General features: G+C 60.0%; 1 protein-coding gene across 2 annotated transcripts in view; it reads right to left on the reverse strand.

The window, feature by feature from the left end:
- The window catches only part of NCKAP1L (NCK associated protein 1 like), a 70,887-nt gene that overhangs the window by 23,391 nt on the left and 31,618 nt on the right, over positions 1 to 15,878 (reverse strand). For both annotated transcript variants that reach the window (XM_038378851.2, XM_043506800.1), the window contains exons 15-26: positions 14,262 to 14,320; positions 13,287 to 13,432; positions 12,411 to 12,543; positions 11,967 to 12,086; positions 10,431 to 10,570; positions 9,667 to 9,798; positions 9,159 to 9,377; positions 7,970 to 8,100; positions 7,461 to 7,558; positions 6,753 to 6,846; positions 6,029 to 6,111; positions 3,434 to 3,514 (exon numbers count right to left, since the gene is read on the reverse strand). In XM_038378851.2, the coding sequence (XP_038234779.1) occupies positions 3,434 to 3,514; positions 6,029 to 6,111; positions 6,753 to 6,846; positions 7,461 to 7,558; positions 7,970 to 8,100; positions 9,159 to 9,377; positions 9,667 to 9,798; positions 10,431 to 10,570; positions 11,967 to 12,086; positions 12,411 to 12,543; positions 13,287 to 13,432; positions 14,262 to 14,320 (1,436 nt within the window). The remainder of the gene's footprint in view (positions 1 to 3,433; positions 3,515 to 6,028; positions 6,112 to 6,752; positions 6,847 to 7,460; positions 7,559 to 7,969; positions 8,101 to 9,158; positions 9,378 to 9,666; positions 9,799 to 10,430; positions 10,571 to 11,966; positions 12,087 to 12,410; positions 12,544 to 13,286; positions 13,433 to 14,261; positions 14,321 to 15,878) is intronic.

A 15,878-nucleotide genomic window follows, 5' to 3' on the forward strand; every position in this document is an offset into this window, starting at 1 on the left:
ACATGGCTGTGTCTCCCAGCCTTGCACACCTGTGTCTTGCTCCCAGCAATGCTCCCTGTATGCTCCTCACCACTGCTTGGACCCCAGCCAAGCGGGCGTTTGCATGTAGTGTGCTGGCAGATTCATGGAATTTCCCTCTCCAGGCCACTCAGTCCAGGCTGGGCCCTCTGGCTGCTAGAGGCACCATTTGGGCCTCCCTGCTCTTTCTAGCCAGGTGGCTGCTGACACCACACTAGTTCTACTGCAGCAGCCAGTTTCTTCCTCGCAGGTTCTCCATGCTCTGAGGGTGCAGCCCATTGTCCTGGGGAACAGCGGAGGGCCTGTCTCTGGCTGAGAGGATGAGGGATGGATACAGCAGCCCCAGGCATGCTGGGGACAGAGCTGCCAATCCCACCTGCACCTTCCCCACTGCTCCTGCATGCTCATCCCCCGTGACAGTGCCACAACCCCAGCTCTCAAAGCACTGGGCCAGCCCAGTCCTGCACAAGGACACTGGGGTCAAGGGGGGCATGGAGGACAGCACCCAACCAGCAGCTCCAGGCAGCTCTTCCCTATGCTCTCTATGTTTCTTGGCTCCCCTCCATCTCTCACTGATCATCACTGGCTCCAGCTGCATTAGCCTAGCCCCATGGTCCATCTGCCAGGTGCAAGTGGCATCCAGGCCTGGAGTGACTCATTCCCAGCCCTGCTGAGCACCTCCACATCTGACAGGCCTCAGCATGACAGATTAGCTCAGCCTGCAGATGGCAGGTGTGTGCTGCCATCACAAGATCCGGTGGCCGGAGCCCCTGTGTGATCTGCCTGAATCCAGCCAGGATGACAGGGGGGTGTGGCATGGGCCAATGTGCCACATGGCCAGATCCAATGCCCTCCTCTCAGTGCTGCGAAACCCATCTTGCTAAATGGAGCTGGAGTGGGGTTCCCAGCCCTCTGTCCATGGTTCTGAAATATGGGCAAGTGCTGGCGTGTGCTTCTCTGGCGGCGTGGGCATGTTCATACCCAGCTAGCCCAATGCCTGGCCATCACACACCACTACTTGACTGTCTATGGACTGTTGTACAGTAAATACCCCACTGCACCTCTGCATTCACACCCTGCATCATTAACACACCAAACCTGCCCAGCTCTGCATTCACACCCTGCGTCGTTCACACCCTGCATTAACACACACGCTGCCCAGCTCTGATTTCACACTGTGTCATTAACACACACATGCTCCCCAGCTCTGCATTCACACCCTGCATCTTTAACAAACACCCTGCTGTATTCTGCATTCACACCCTGCGTCATTAACACTCACCCTGCTCTGCTCTGCATTCCCACCCTGCGTCATTAATACACATCCTGCCCAGCTCTGCATTCACACCCTGCATCATTAACAAACACCCTGCCTGCATTCACACCCTGCATCATTAATACACACCTGCTCTGCTCTGCATTCACACCCTGCATCATTAACACACACCTGCTCTGCTCTGCATTCACTCCTTGCATCATTAAACACACACCCTGCTCTGCTCTGCATTTACACTCCACATCATTAACAAACACTCTGCTCTGCATTCATACTTTTTGTCAGTAACACACATGTGCTGCTCTGCTCTGCATTCCCACCCTGCATCATTAACACACACCTGCTCTGCTCTGCCACTACCCTCAGGCCGACCTTTCAAATATCAGTTCAAAGGATGGGTCCCATCTAACAGGCATGTCCCCTTGGTGCCCCTGAGGATCCCACAACACCAGCTTCTTTAGGTTGAAAATGGAGCCCAGCCAGGAAAGTACAATTTGAACTGGCAGCCACTAAACACAACCCTGTGAGCCACCACCTTGGGAGGGACCCGCCACGCCAGAATGTTCCCATCCCCCAAAGCCAGCAGGAGCCCACCGTGCTCGTACATCATGCCACGCCCCCAGGGACCAGCGCAAGAGTGGTATGGACCAGTCAGTGCCAACTGTATCTGCACATCCCAGCTCTGCCCAACTAGGAGCTGCCCATGCTGAGCCCAGGGCAAACTCTGGCTTACAGGGTTAAGTTCATCAAGTCCCACAATATGCTCCAACCCCAAGGACACAGCGTGTGTTTAGACCTCTCCACATGACAGAGCATCCCCAGACCCTGCCACCTGGCAGCGCAGCGTCTCTGTTCAGAGCAACGGTGCTGGCCGGGCTGGGGGCATGGCGCAGGGCTGAGCACAACACGCCACATGCCTCGGCAGCGCTCGGTGCAGCTCTGCCTAGCCCGAGAGAGGCCCCCAGCTGACCTGCACATCAGGCTGCCTGGGCACCTGCTCTCCAGAGGAGACTTCACTCCCACCCAGGGCTGGAGGTCAACGATCCCGCCAGGGCCCGGACACAAGATTGTCCGGCCAGGGCAGCCCTGGGGACTGCGGGCTGAACCACAACCCACTGATGGCAGAGGAGTTTTGCCACCAAGGCCCATGGGGCTGAGATGACACGTCCCCAGAGTCCTCCTCTGGCCAGTCACCCTCTGGTAGTGGACCCCCCCCCCGGGGCTTATGCCCCCAGCACAGCCTCCAAGAGAGGCCCACTCAGCCCTGGCACCAGGGTGGGAGTTGGGGGGTGTCTCCATTTCTTACCCTGGGTCTCTGCACCATTCGAGGCCTGGGTTCCCTCAGGGCAGGGCAGAGGATTCGCGGTGAGCTCTGAGCACTTCTCCCCTCTGCAGCAGCCCACAGCAGCTGCAATCACTGGCCCTGGCACAGGTAGCCACTAGCCCCAGCACTCCCCGCCTGGAGACTGCAGTTAGTGACCCGGGGAGGCTGCTGCTGGCTGGGACGATGCTGAGAGCTCTGTGGGCACTGCAGCACGCTGGGCCCAGGCCCTGCAAGGCGACAGTTCAGACAGACCCAGACTCCCTTTGTGGCGGGCAGGCGTCCAGCATCACCATCTCTGCTGCATGGGCAGGGGCTAAACTCAGACCCAGAGTTTCCATCACGCTCATGGATAAATATTAACCCAGGTGCAGAGGAGAGATCCCTGGTTCATGCAGCAGCAGCACCCCTCGCTCATCCTCGACTGGGTCTGCAGACCCCCGGCCGCCACTCCTGAGAACCTGAGCCAGGCAGCCACAAGGGGGCTAGATAGGAGGGTCAAAGCGAGCTGTGCTGGGGGTTGGAGGGGAGCTGTGATTTTTGTCTCTTGGGGGAGGGAGCGTCTCCCATGTGACTGGACAAACCCCCCAGCCCGTGGTTAGGAGGCTGCGGGGCGTGGCACACGCTGCCTCATGCTGGATCCCCAACTTGGGTAAAGGCCCCTGGCAGGAGGAGGGCCGCCCTGGCCAGTTGCCCCAGGGCCCTGGAGTGGACAGCTGCGGGAGGCTGCCCGCCCAGCAGCCCAGCCTGTTCTCTGATCTATCTGCTTAGCCGCAGAGCCTACCCACAGCAGAGAGAAGCGCGAGGGTCGCCCCCACCTTTATGTCTGTGTCTGGGGTGACAAAGTCCTTCAGGCACTCGATGGGGCCCATCAGAAACGGGCAGCGGTTGGAGAAGACCTGCAGCGAGGAGAGAGCCAGCTCTTGAGATGGCAATGGACACAGGTCGTCCCCTTCTCATGTAGCAGCCCCTGGCACCTGCCCCATTGCTCTGCCCTCCCTCTCTGCATCACAGTACCTATGATGATGCCCATACAAGCTCCCTTCCCTCTGCCCTTCCACCCCACAGGCTCCAATGGTATTGCATAAACTGTGCCAGGAGCACTTCACCCACCACTGATATGCAGCCACCGCTGGGGTGCCACAGCTGTTTAACAACTGCCCAGCAGCCAAGTGCAGGAAATGAGAAATGCAGTGGTTCTCCAAGCACTGAGGTTCTCCAAGCACTGCACAGGTGTTAGCCAATGAACTCTCCCCGCAGCCCCCGGAGAGGGGCTGGGGCCAGTTACTGTCCCTGCTTTTGAGAGGCCACCTGGGCAGAGCTGGGATCAGCTGCAGGAGTGTCTGGCCCCAGAGGCCTGTCCTAGGGAGGGATGCAGGACACTGACCACTCCTGCCCTGCTACATCCCCAGCAACAATAGGGCTGGGGGGGTCAGTAACTCCCCTCCACCGCAGCCCCATAATGCTCCACGAAGAGTGTGAAAGGCCAGCTCTCCAGCCCTGCCCCACACAGCTCCGATGCTGCCTTCCGGGCTGGTGCACAGTAGGAGCAGCCAACTCCTTGCCCCCAGCCTCGGGGGAGTGGCTGGAGCATGTGGCTCTCACAGTCGTCAGAGGCAGGGGTGACACAAAGCCGTCCCTCCCCCATTTCAGGTGCTCTCTGATCCCACGCTAACACATGCCCTCTGACACTCCCACACAGGGAGGGTGACACAGCCCCACCCCATGCCGCACTAGTGCAAATCACCCTGGGGGGTGAGGCAGAGGAGGATCACTGGGGACTCCCTGCGCTGCCACTTTGCACAGGGGCAAGTGACACACACCATGCCAGGTAGGCATGGATCGGGCATCAACTGTATTTCCTGGCAGTGCAGGGGCAGGGACTGCAGGAGCTTCCAGACTCAAACATCCCAGACTCAACAGTACTGAAGCATCTTTAAGGCCATCAGATTTTATGCTCATCCTGTCCTCCTCACGGCTGCACCAGGCTGTGAGCTGGTCACGTTACACCCATTGTCTGACCCTTGCTGCCCTCCCGCATCCTCCCCGGGACCCACTGGGCTCCCTCTACAACCAGGCTGTGCTAACAATTCCGCTGATGGTGTGTGAGCTGGGGCCGTCCTGCAGGGCCAGTGGGGACAGGACCCAGCTCCCTTATCCAGCGCTGGGCCGACCAAGGGCTGGTGGGGACAGGACCCAGCCCTCTTGCCCGGCGCTGGGCCAGCCCTGCAGTGGGAATGGGAGCACAAGGCTCTAGTCGGGGCTAGCAGATTTGCACCAGCCTTCCAGTGTGACAGTTCTCCGCTGTCCCTGTGCCTTGTACAGCCATTCACCCCGTGTGACAGTGGGTGCACGCTGCTCCCTGTTCCCAGTTGGACCTGAACTGTGACCCAAGTGGCAGGACGGTGCATGGGGCTGCAGCGCCCAGAAACAGGGAGCTCTGGAGAAGGGACTCAGCAGCACCAGACCCTCCCAGCATCCCAAATCCACCTGTCTGCATCTCCCCTGCCCCAAGCCCAGACCCTCCCGGCCTCAGGGCACACAGACCAGACTGGCCAGAAAGACATTGCCTTAGCTGGCTCTGAGCAAGCGTCAGCACAGGTTGTGTGCTAGGGGTGGAGCCAGGGGCAGGAGGGGGCAGAGCTAGAGTGTCACGTCCACACATATTTTGAGCTGTGCTGCAGCTCAGCTTGGCCGGCTACAAATTAGAGCAACCCCCAGGGCTGCTGCTCTAAGGGTCTGTGTACACTGCCATGAGACACCAGCGGCTGGCCTGGGCTCGCGGGGCTGTGTAACTGCAGTGTAGACATTTGGGACCCTCCCACTTCTCTGGGTAATTCACCCTCTGGAGCATCCTAGAGCCACCAGGGCTCAATACAGCTCACCCCCAGCTCGCCCCACAGAGACTCTCACTCCAGAGTCACGAGACAATTAACAAATGAGCAGGCCACAGCGGTTCCATATCTCAATGGGCCATATCTGGGTGCCTCACAGTTTCCCCACGCATCTCTGTGGGGCGGGGCAGGGCTAAGATCCCCATGGGACCGATGGAAACAGAGGCCCAGAGACCCACACTCACAGGGTCACCCAGGGATTGGGTGATAAAGCAAGGAATTAAACCTGGATCTCCCAAGTACCCATGCTAGCGCCCCGACCATTGGGCCAGTCTTCCTCTCTTCCTGGCCTCATGTTGCCAGCCACAGATGGGACAGGCCCAGCCTTGCGTGGGTGCTCCCCGCAGATGGATCAGCATCTCCCTCGCTCTGCCCCCCCGAGATGGGCCTGCCTTGGCCTTGCACCCCCCCACACACACACAGATGGGCCGGCTCTGGCCTCGCTCAGGCCCCCCCAGCCCCCCAGACAATCTGGCCCTTGCCTTGCACAGCACCCGCCCTAGACAGATCAGCACCCACCTCACGCAGCCCAGTCTGTGCCATGGAGCGGAAGCTCAGGATCTCCCCAATGATGGTCATTCTTTTCAGCACATTGTCAGCAGCTGGGGGAGAGCGGGGGGGGGTGAATTGCAAGGACACACAGGAGATGGGGCGGAGTAAAACACACAGAGTACAACATACCCCTTGGTCTATGCCTGTGAACTGCTTACATCTCACTAGCACCCCTCACTCCAACCCTCAGCCCCCCTTCTGAGCCCTCACCCCAACTCTCAGCCCCCTCCTGAGCCCCCAGCTCTGCCAGTGTCCCTCACCCCAACCCTCAGCCCCCTCCTGAGCCCCCAACTCTGCCAGTGCCCATCAACCAACCCACAGCCCCCTCCTGAGCCCTCACTGCAAGTTCTGCCAGTGTCCCTCACCCCAACCCTCAGCCCCCCTCCTGAGCCCCCAGCTCTGCCAGTGTCCCTCACCCCAACCCTCAGCCCCCTCCTGAGCCCCCAGCTCTGCCAGTGCCCCTCACCCCAACCCCCAGCTCCCTCCTGAGCCCCCAGCTCTGCCAGTGCCTCTCACCTCAACCATCAGTCCTGTTCCCCTCCCTCCGCTATTCCCCACCTGAATCTCCTCTCCATTCAGTGCTCATTGCAGCTCAGCCCTGAACTCCATCCTCGGCTGGCTGTGGATCGGGAAGGGGGTTCAATGCAGATGCCAGGGAGGGGGCGATGGGGGCGGGGGGAATGACACTTACACGTCAGCCTGGGCAGCAATGATGCCATCTGCTCAGGTCTGTAGAAGTTGGAGCGGATCTGCACCAGCACGTCCATGTTCTCGGTCACCAGTTTCTGCAACAGAAACAATCACCATGGTAAATGGGGGCCAGCCAGACCCAGAGCCAGCCAGACCCAGAGCCAGCCAGGCCCGACTGACCCAGAACCAGAACCAGCCAGGCCCAAATCACCCAATGCAAGAACCAGCCAAGCCCCATTCAGCCAGAGCCAGGGGCTGCTGCCATGGGACTCTTCCCTGGTATCATTATTTTGCCCAGTGCCAGCACCTCCAGCTCTGAAGGGAACTCCCAGACACGGATGTACTGAGCCCCATATAACAATCACATGAACCTAGGAGCGGTGGCCCTGTGCTCCCCGCAGTTAGCTGGGAGCTGAGGGGATATCTCCACTGGGGACACAGCAAGTCAGTGACAGGTCTGGCTATAAAGCCCAGGAGTCCTGGCTCCGAGACCCCCTGCTCTACCCCGCTACTCCACATCTCTCCCAAAGAGCCCAGGAGTCCTGGTTCCCAGCCCTCCTGCTCTACTGCGCTAACCCCATACTGCTCCCAGAGAACCCAGGAGTCCTGGCCCCTCTGCTCTAAGCACTGACTCCCACTGCCTGCCCAGCCCATAGCCCTGGGGAGTTGAGTGCAGCCAGCAGCGACTCCTCCTGCCCCAGCCTCCTACCTTCAGCTCCACCACCTGTGAGGTGATGTGCCACATGAGGTTGTCGCTCAGGAACTTCATGCCATAGGGACCCAGTAGCTCGGCCAGCGCCCGCATCTCTGGAGGGAGGGGAGCAGATCATTCACGGGGCGTTAGCTCCTTCTGGCCTGCTTGGGTCACGCCCAGGCCCTCGCACACCCCAGAATGGCTTGTTGTCCCCAGCCCCATCTCCAGAACCGTCCCGCTGCCATGCGTCCCCAGCCTCAGCCCCAGAGCCGGCCTCCGCCATGCATTCCCAACCCCGTTCCCAGAGCCGGGCACCATGTATCCCTATCCCCGTCCCCAGAGCCAGCCGACCTGTCACTGCATGTCTCCACCCCCTGTCCCCAGAGCCGGCTGTCCTGCCGCCACACATCCTCACTCCCGTCCCCAGAACCATCCAGAGCCAACTGTCTGACTGCCGAGCAGCACCCTCTGCATCCCGCCGTCATGCGGCCCCATCATCAGGACATGGAGCTGCCACAGCTCACCTGAGACGTCTGAGAACTCCTCTGCACTGAAGCTCTGCTCCCCCTCCCTGGGGACACTGATGAAGGCCTGCATGGCCGGAGAAAGCACAATTGCCCCAGTGCTGGCCTGGCGCAGCAGCGCCTCCAGGTACCTGCATGGAGCCAAAGAGCATCCACTTACACTGGACACCCAGGCCCAGCACTGTTCTCCCAGCCGGCTCCTAGTCTGCCCTGCCAGAGCGCAAACTCCCTTGTACTGGTGTGTGAGCATGGGATGGGATTGAGGGGCACTGGCAGAGCTGTGTGGGAGCCCAGGGCTGGGAATCAGAGTCTGCGGGTCAGGATTGAGGGGCACTGGCAGAGCTGTGCGGGGAGCCCAGAGCTGGGATATCAGGGGGCTGCAGGTCAGGACTGAGGGGCACTGGCAGAGCTGGGGGGGAGTCCAGAGGTGGGATAGCAGGGGGCCGCGGGTCAGGATTGAGGGACACTGGCTAAGGGAAGCTCTCACATGGGCAGCCTGCCCTCTCCTTGGCTCTAGAAGTAGGTTTTTGTTCCTTCTCCTCCACAGCCCTATTTGCCCAGAAAGTGCGAGATCGAGGGGCTTGTGTCTCCCATTGCTGCCCCATACAGGGCAGGGCCACCCGTCGCTCTCCAAGCACCGGCTTTCCAGCCCCATGGAATCCCCAGGTGCACAGAACCACAGAAATATGGGGCTTGAAAGGACCACAAGAGGCCACATAGGCCAGGCCTCTGAGCAGAGGCAGGGCACCGGGACCTTTCCTGATGGGTTTGTCCAACCAGTTCCTACAAATCTCCAGTGATGGGGATTCTACAATCCCCTCAGAGCCTGTTCCAGAGCCCAGCGACCCCAAGAGTCAGGAAGCTTTTCCCACTATCTAACCAAGATGTCCCTGGCTGCAAACAGGATTCCTTCATGTCTCATCAATGCACATGGAAACCAACTGGGCATCGGCCTTATTCAGAACAGCCCTGACCGTAGCTGAAGACTGTTGTCAAGTCCCCCTTTGGCCTTCTCTGCTCTACACTTGACATGCCCAAGACTTTCAACCTCTCCTCATAGATCAGCTTTTCCCACTTTCCCCATTCCTCCAGGCATCTCACAGGCTCTCCCGCCCCATGGCTCAGGGGTACTCAGGGCTCTCTCCTGCCCCGTAGTCCAGGCCAAGCTGCCCCCAGCCCAGGCACCCACCAGTTGGTGTAGATGGTGGTGAGGGTCTGCTCCCCGCTGGAGTCCAGGGGCTGTGTCTGCTGAAGCAGGACGTTGCGGATGATGCGGCTGGCGTCCACACACGTGAACTGCCCCAGTGACTGGATGAAAGTGATGTAGGAGCGCAGGCCGGCCAGCACCTCAGAGGGCCGTGCAATCTCCTGCGTAGCCTCGTTGTAGTTGACCATCCACACAAAGGATCTGTAAGGGGATGGGGGGCTCAGAGGGGGCCCAGCACAGACCCCCACCACCTCCCCCCTGAAAGCACCCAGCCCCCTTCCGTGTTCCCTCCAAATGGGCATCTCCCAGCATAACTCAGCTCAGAAGCTGGCTGGGGCTTGTGGATGTAACAGCACCAATAGCCAACTCAGTCTCCCCTGCCTAAGGGCCATGGGCAGGATCACGCCACATCCCCCTCCCCACCTGTCTGCCTGAGGGCCATGGGCAGGGACATGCAACGCTCAGCCAGTCAGCCACGGGGCCCACGTACCTGTTGAGCCGTGTCTCCAGGTGGCTGCTGAGGTACTCGGCAGGCGTGACCACGTGCTCAAACACGGTGAAGTTGGGGACGTGGTTGATGCTCAGGGAGAGCTCGCTCAGCATCTGGTGCAGCTTGTCCATGCTGGGGGCAGAGACACCAGCACAGTCACCGCTCACCGCAAATGGCTCTGGGGCCCGGGCCCAGGACCCTTCCCCACACTTATCAGCCCAACGCACCCTAGTGCCCAGACCCCAAATGCGGTGGGATCATTCAAATGAATGGGAAAGTGGGCAGCCCGGACGCCTGGGTTCACCATCCCCTATGCTCTGAGGGACGACAGGCAGTCCAGACACTTGGGTTCACCCCACCTCCGCTCCGAGGAGCAACAGGCAGCCTGGATGCCTGGGTTCACCCCACCTCTGCTCCGAGCAGCGATGAGCAGCCCGGATGCCTGGGTTCTCCACCCCCTCCGCTCTGAGGAGCAATGGGCAGCCCAGACACCTGGGTTCACTGCCACCTGCGCTCCAAGAGGCGATGGGCAGTCCAATGAACCAAGTGTATCTTGGGCAGTGGGCAGGCTGGGAGTGCTTTTGAAGGGCCAGGTACCAGTGTCGCTTCCCGGATCTGAGCCATCAGCCCCTCTGGGGACCCAGAACCTGTTCCCCCACTGCCCCGTACCCCCAGCCATCTGAGGCACAGGGGAAGGAGTCCTCTGAATGGGGCCCCCCAGCAGCTCTAATGCCCCTTGGGAGCCCCCCGTGCTGTGGGCTTACTTGGTCACCACAATCCGATCCTTCCTCTGGCTCTCGGCCCCCGGTTTGTCCCGCTCCGGCTCCCCCTTCTTGGGGGGCTGCTTGTGGGCCTTCTTGTTCCGTGCCTTGCTGATGGTGGAGGCGCAGTGTTTGGGCAGCAGCTTCCCAGGAAATTGAGACAGGGGCACTGAGTGAGGGAGGGGCTGGGAGCTTGGCGGGCCAGGACTTGGCAGCCCCCTGGATGCACATAGGGTCCCCTCCCACCATGCCCCAGTCCTGGTGTAGGACACACCTCTGACTGTGACAGCACGGCTGTGCCCAGGGTGAATCCCACCTGCCTGGCATCTGGCTCTCCTTGCCACAGAGCCGCTGGCCATGCTGTTGCCCACCCCCGACCGCCACCAGGGCTCAGCAAGCTGCAGTCACTGGCCATTTGGTTCCCTGACAAGGCTACATGACTCCAACCATGGCCATCTCCAGAGCCCCCAGCACCAAGCAGCCCTGCAGGGGTTTCCCATCCTGGAGAGCAGCCTGTGGAGGGCCGGCCACAGCCCTCAGTCAGTGTGCCCGGATGATGAGCAAACCTGATACATGTGACTGCTGCTGTGTGTTCAGGTGCCCCAGACTGGCGCCTCAACCAGATACCCCACCCAGGACCATGCCACACCCTGTGCCACTCGCCTGCCTGCTGAACCCCAGGATGGAAGCTCACCCACGCAGCCCACCCAGTGACATGTCATGCCCCAGAACCCCCCATTGCTCACTGATGTGCCCCCAGTCTGGCAGCTCCCCTGGCACCCCCCAGCACCATGCCGTGCCCCTCAACAACTTGCAGAGGTGCCCCCATGCTGGCAGCTGCCCTGGGCACCCCCCAGCACCATGCCACGCCCCTCACCTGCTCCCAGAGGGGCCTCCATACTGGCAGCTTCCCCGGGGCCCCCAGCACTGTGCCGTGCCCCCCACCTGCTCGCAGAGGGGCCCCCAGGCTGGCAGCTGCTCCTGGCACTGCCCCCTGGGTGGAAGCTCCCCCGGGCACCCACCAGCACCGTGCCATGCCCCTCACTTGCTCATAGAGGTGATCCATGCCCCCAGGGGGAAGCTCCCCTGGAACCCCCCAGCACTATGCCGCCCCCCTCACCTGTTCAGAGAGAGGCCCCCAGACTGGCAGATCCCCCGGGCACCCCTCAGCACTATGCCGCATCCCCACCTGCTCACAGAGGGGCCCCCAGTCTGGCAGATCCCTCTGGGATGCCCCAGCACCGTGCCGCCCCCCTCACCTGCTCACAGAGGGGCCCCCAGTCTGGCAGAGCCCACGGGCACCCTCCAGCACCGTGCCGCTCCCCTCACCTGCTCACAGAGGTGCCCCCAGTCTGGCAGATCCCCCGGGCACCCCCCAGTGCCATGCCACTCCCCTCACCTGCTCACAGAGGGGCCCCCAGTCTGGCAGAGCCCCCGGGCACCCCCCAGCACCTTGCCGCCCCCCTCACCTGCTCACAGAGGTGCCCCCAGTCTGGCAGAGCCCCCTGGGGCCCCCCAGCACCATGCAGCCCCCCTCACCTGCTCACTGAGCTTGCGCTGCTCGGCACACGCATCCATGATGCAGTTGGCAGCCTGCTTGGCGATCTCCTCTAGGAAGTTGTTGCACAGAGCCAGACTGCAGCTCTTCAGGTGGGGATACTGTAGAGAGGCCAGGGACGGCTCACGGCTATGCCTCCCACACTTGGCACCTTCCAGCCATGGATCTCAAATGCCAGCCACTGAGCTTCTTACCCCATGGGGGAGGCAGTTGGCACCCCTGCCCCTCCTCCCATGCATTGTCTTGTGTGTCCCCCGCCTGCTCCTCACCCACACATCTCCCCTCCTCCCCTCAAGTTCTCCCCATATGCATCATCATGCATGCCCCCCAGCCCTCCCACAGGGGGTTCTCTTCCCTTTTATATTGCCCCCCATGTGCCCCACGAATGCATTACCGCGCATGCCCCCAGCAACAGTGGCACGCACCTCCTCTGGGCACATGGGGTGGGTGCAGTGGGCAAAGTGTCTGCAGATGAGCGGGAAGGCGATGGTGAAGCGCAGCATGGCCGGCTCCTCCATGGTCAGAGCAAACAGCTTCTCAAAGGGGCGGATGTAGAAACTGTCGGGTAGAAGGACACATCAGCGCAGGTGGGGCAGAGAGAGTCTGCCTGCAAATCTGTGTGCACACACACGTGTCTTTCCATGTAGGTGTGTGCGTGTGATTCCGTGTTTGTTTGTGTTTGATTCCATGTGAATGTGATTCTGTGTTTGTGTGATTCCATGTGAATGTGATTCCGTATTTGTGTGTGTATGTTTGTGATTCCGTGTTTGTGTGTATGTGTGTGATTCCAGGTGCATGTGGTTCCGTGTTTGTATGTGCGTGTCTGACTCTGTGTGAGCAACACCACCCCAGCCCCTTCACATCCCGCTCAGGGACCTGGATCCCACTGGCTGCTGTGCCCTCTGCAGCTGCCATCTCTGTCCCTCAGACTCTGGATCAGAGGCAGGTTCCACCTGCGTGATGCCATGTGCACACGTGTGTGTGTGGTTCCCTATGGGAGGGCTGTGGGTCTGAATAGGCCGAGCCCAGGACCAGAAGCCAGGCCTTAGCAACACTGTTCGGCTAGCTGCACCAACTCTCCCCACCCACCATCTGACTGTCCAGGGCTCCCAGAGTGACCCCTGCACAGAAACGTCAGCAAACAAGCCTCACACCACGGCTCCGAGGGCAGCAGATCCTCTCCCGCAAAACATGGTGTGATGGGGAAACTGAGGCACTGATGGGGTTGAGGCAGGGCCAGCACCGGCCCCAGGGCTCTGCCCGGTGCTGGCCTGCCCACGACAGGTGCTGTGCATACACACCAGAAGGCCGACAGATCCGACGTCTCCACTACCAGCTCCTCCAGTGAGTCCAGCATCTTGGAGTGGAACATGATGAGGTTCATCACACGGCCCACGTCCGGGCTCTCACACAGCTGCATGGGGGCCTTGGCCACACTGGTGTAAGCCTGAGGGGCGATGGGGGGCAGAGAAGTGGGTGAAAAAGAGCCCAGCTCCAGGGTTCAGGGCAGCCACATCACCCCTCCCCCACCATCAGCCCTGCGGCCCCCCAAGTCGAGCAGAGTGACTCTGTTAGCTGCCAGGACAGGGCGCTGTGCGCTTGGTGCTGCTGGCTCCAAGGTCAAGCCCCGCCAGCTTCCGCTCCCTGTTGCCTTTCCCATGGGCCTGTGGCTGGGCAGGGAGAGCTCCCAGGGCAGGGGAGCCCAGAGTCAGGCCCTGGCCCTAGTTAGTGAACAGAAATGGAGCAGAACTGATGTGGGTGTGGCAAGGGGTAGGGTTGCCAACTGTCTACTCACACAAACCCAAATGCCCTTGCTGCGCCCCTTCTCTGAGGCCACACCCCCACTCACTCCACCATTGCTCACTCTCCCTCATCCTCACTCACTTTCACCAGGCTGGAGAAGGGGGTTGGGGTGTGGGACTCTGTGTGGGCTCTGGGCTGGAGGGTGGGATTGAGGGGTTCAGAGTGTGGGAGGGAGCTCTGGGCTGAGCCTCAGGCAGGTGTTTCGGGTGCAGGAGGGGGTGCAGGCTCTAGGAGGGAGTTTGGGTATGGGAGGGGACTGGGGCAGGGGGTTGGGGAGCAGGAGGGGGTTCGGGGTGCAGGCTGGGTGCGGGAGGTCACGGGTTGCCAGTTGCTGCCTGTCAGGGGGCTGAGCAGGGGAGGGGAGGGGAGGGGAGGGGAGGTGTTGCTGGTGCGGGCCTGGCAGGGGGCTGGGTGGGGTGTGTGCGCCCTGGGAGATGCCCTAAGGGGATGCAAATTTATGGGGAGGGAGTTACCTGCAGCCGGAACCAGTCCAGGCGAAGCCCTGAAAAGTCAAACTTCTCCTTTTTGTCAACTGCAGGAAAGAGAAGCAGCATTAGAGAGCTGGCAGTAGCCGCATGGGCTGGGGGCTCTCCCCTCTGTGCTAGAGTTGCCAACCCTCCAGGATTGGTCTGTAGTCTCCAGGAATAAAAGATTAACCTTTAATTAAAGATTACGTCATGTGATGAAATCCCCAGGAATGCATCCAACCAAAATTGGCAACCCTACTTTCTGTCTTCTTGCCCATAGCAGCAGGGGCAGAGACAGGGCCTTGGGGCTGCAAAGCTACCTGACTCAGTGCACCTGTGCATGGGGCTGCTTGCATGGTGCAGGAGAGCCCAGCTGGCAGGGCTGCTCCCTTCTCTAGGGTGGCTGTGTGACAAAGTGGGACTGTTCTTAATGTTCTCTCTGAATACTGAAGGGGTGCCTCAGTTTCCCCTATGCATTTCTTAAGTCTCTAGGTGATGGAATAAGGGGGTGCAATTGTTATAGAGCAAAGGGCTAGTGTACATAAATGGCCGACACTCTGTCTCCTGGCAACTGATGGCCTGGGCCCTTCCCCCCTGAAAGGCGATAGCTAAAGGTGTTGGAGAACAAAGGAATCAGGTGACCTCCTGGCCTGGGAAAGGGACAAAGCCCAGAGGAGGAGGGGTTGGAGAGTGAGTCAGTTTGGCCCTGGCTGGTGATATGGAGTGAAGTGCAAACGTGATTGTCTGGCTCACTGCCCCCCAAATGGACCCGGCTGAGGGATCCTGTTCTCTGTACCTACAAGCTGTTTTAGACCGTGTTCCTGTCATCTAATAAACCTCTGTTTTACTGGCTGGCTAAGAGTCACATCTGACTGCGGAATTGGGGTGCAGGACCCTCTGGCTTCCCCAGGAGCCCCACCTGGGCGGACTCGCTTTGGGAAGCGCATGGAGGGGCAGAGGATGCTGAATGATCCAAGGTCAGACACAGGAAGGTGGAGGCCGGGTGAGCTGTTTGCCCTGCAGACAGGCTGCTCCCAGAGAGGAGGCTCCCCAGAGTCCTGCCTGGCTGCGTAGGGAGCAGGTCCAGAGCATGGCCTGGGGACGCCGTGACAGGCTGGTCCTGGCCACTGGTCCTGGTTGGCTGCAGCGTACTGCCCTGTCACATCCACTCAATGCGCAGCGCCAGCGGCAGCCAAAAAAGCAAACAGAATGTTGGGAATCATTAGGAAAGGGACAGATAATAAAACTGAAAAAAGCATGTTGCCTCTATAAAAATCCGTGGTACGCCCACACCCTGAATACCACCTGCAGATATGGTCGTCCCATCTCAAAAAAGATATATTGGAATTGGAAAGAGTACAGAAAAGTGCAACAAAAATTATTAGGGGTATGGAACAGCTTCCATATGAGGAGTGATTAATAAGACTTGGACTTTTCAGCTTGGAAAAGAGATGACTAAGGGGGGATATGATAGAGGTCTATAAAATCATGACTGATGTGGAGAAAATAAATAAGGAAGTGTTATTTACTCCTTCTCATGACACAAGAACTAGGGGACACCAAATTAAATTACTAGGCAGCAGGTTTAAAACAAACAAAAGGAAGTATTTCTTCACACAACGC

The sequence above is a fragment of the Dermochelys coriacea genome, chromosome 20 (genome assembly GCF_009764565.3).
Source record: "Dermochelys coriacea isolate rDerCor1 chromosome 20, rDerCor1.pri.v4, whole genome shotgun sequence".
NCBI lineage: Eukaryota > Metazoa > Chordata > Testudines > Dermochelyidae > Dermochelys > Dermochelys coriacea.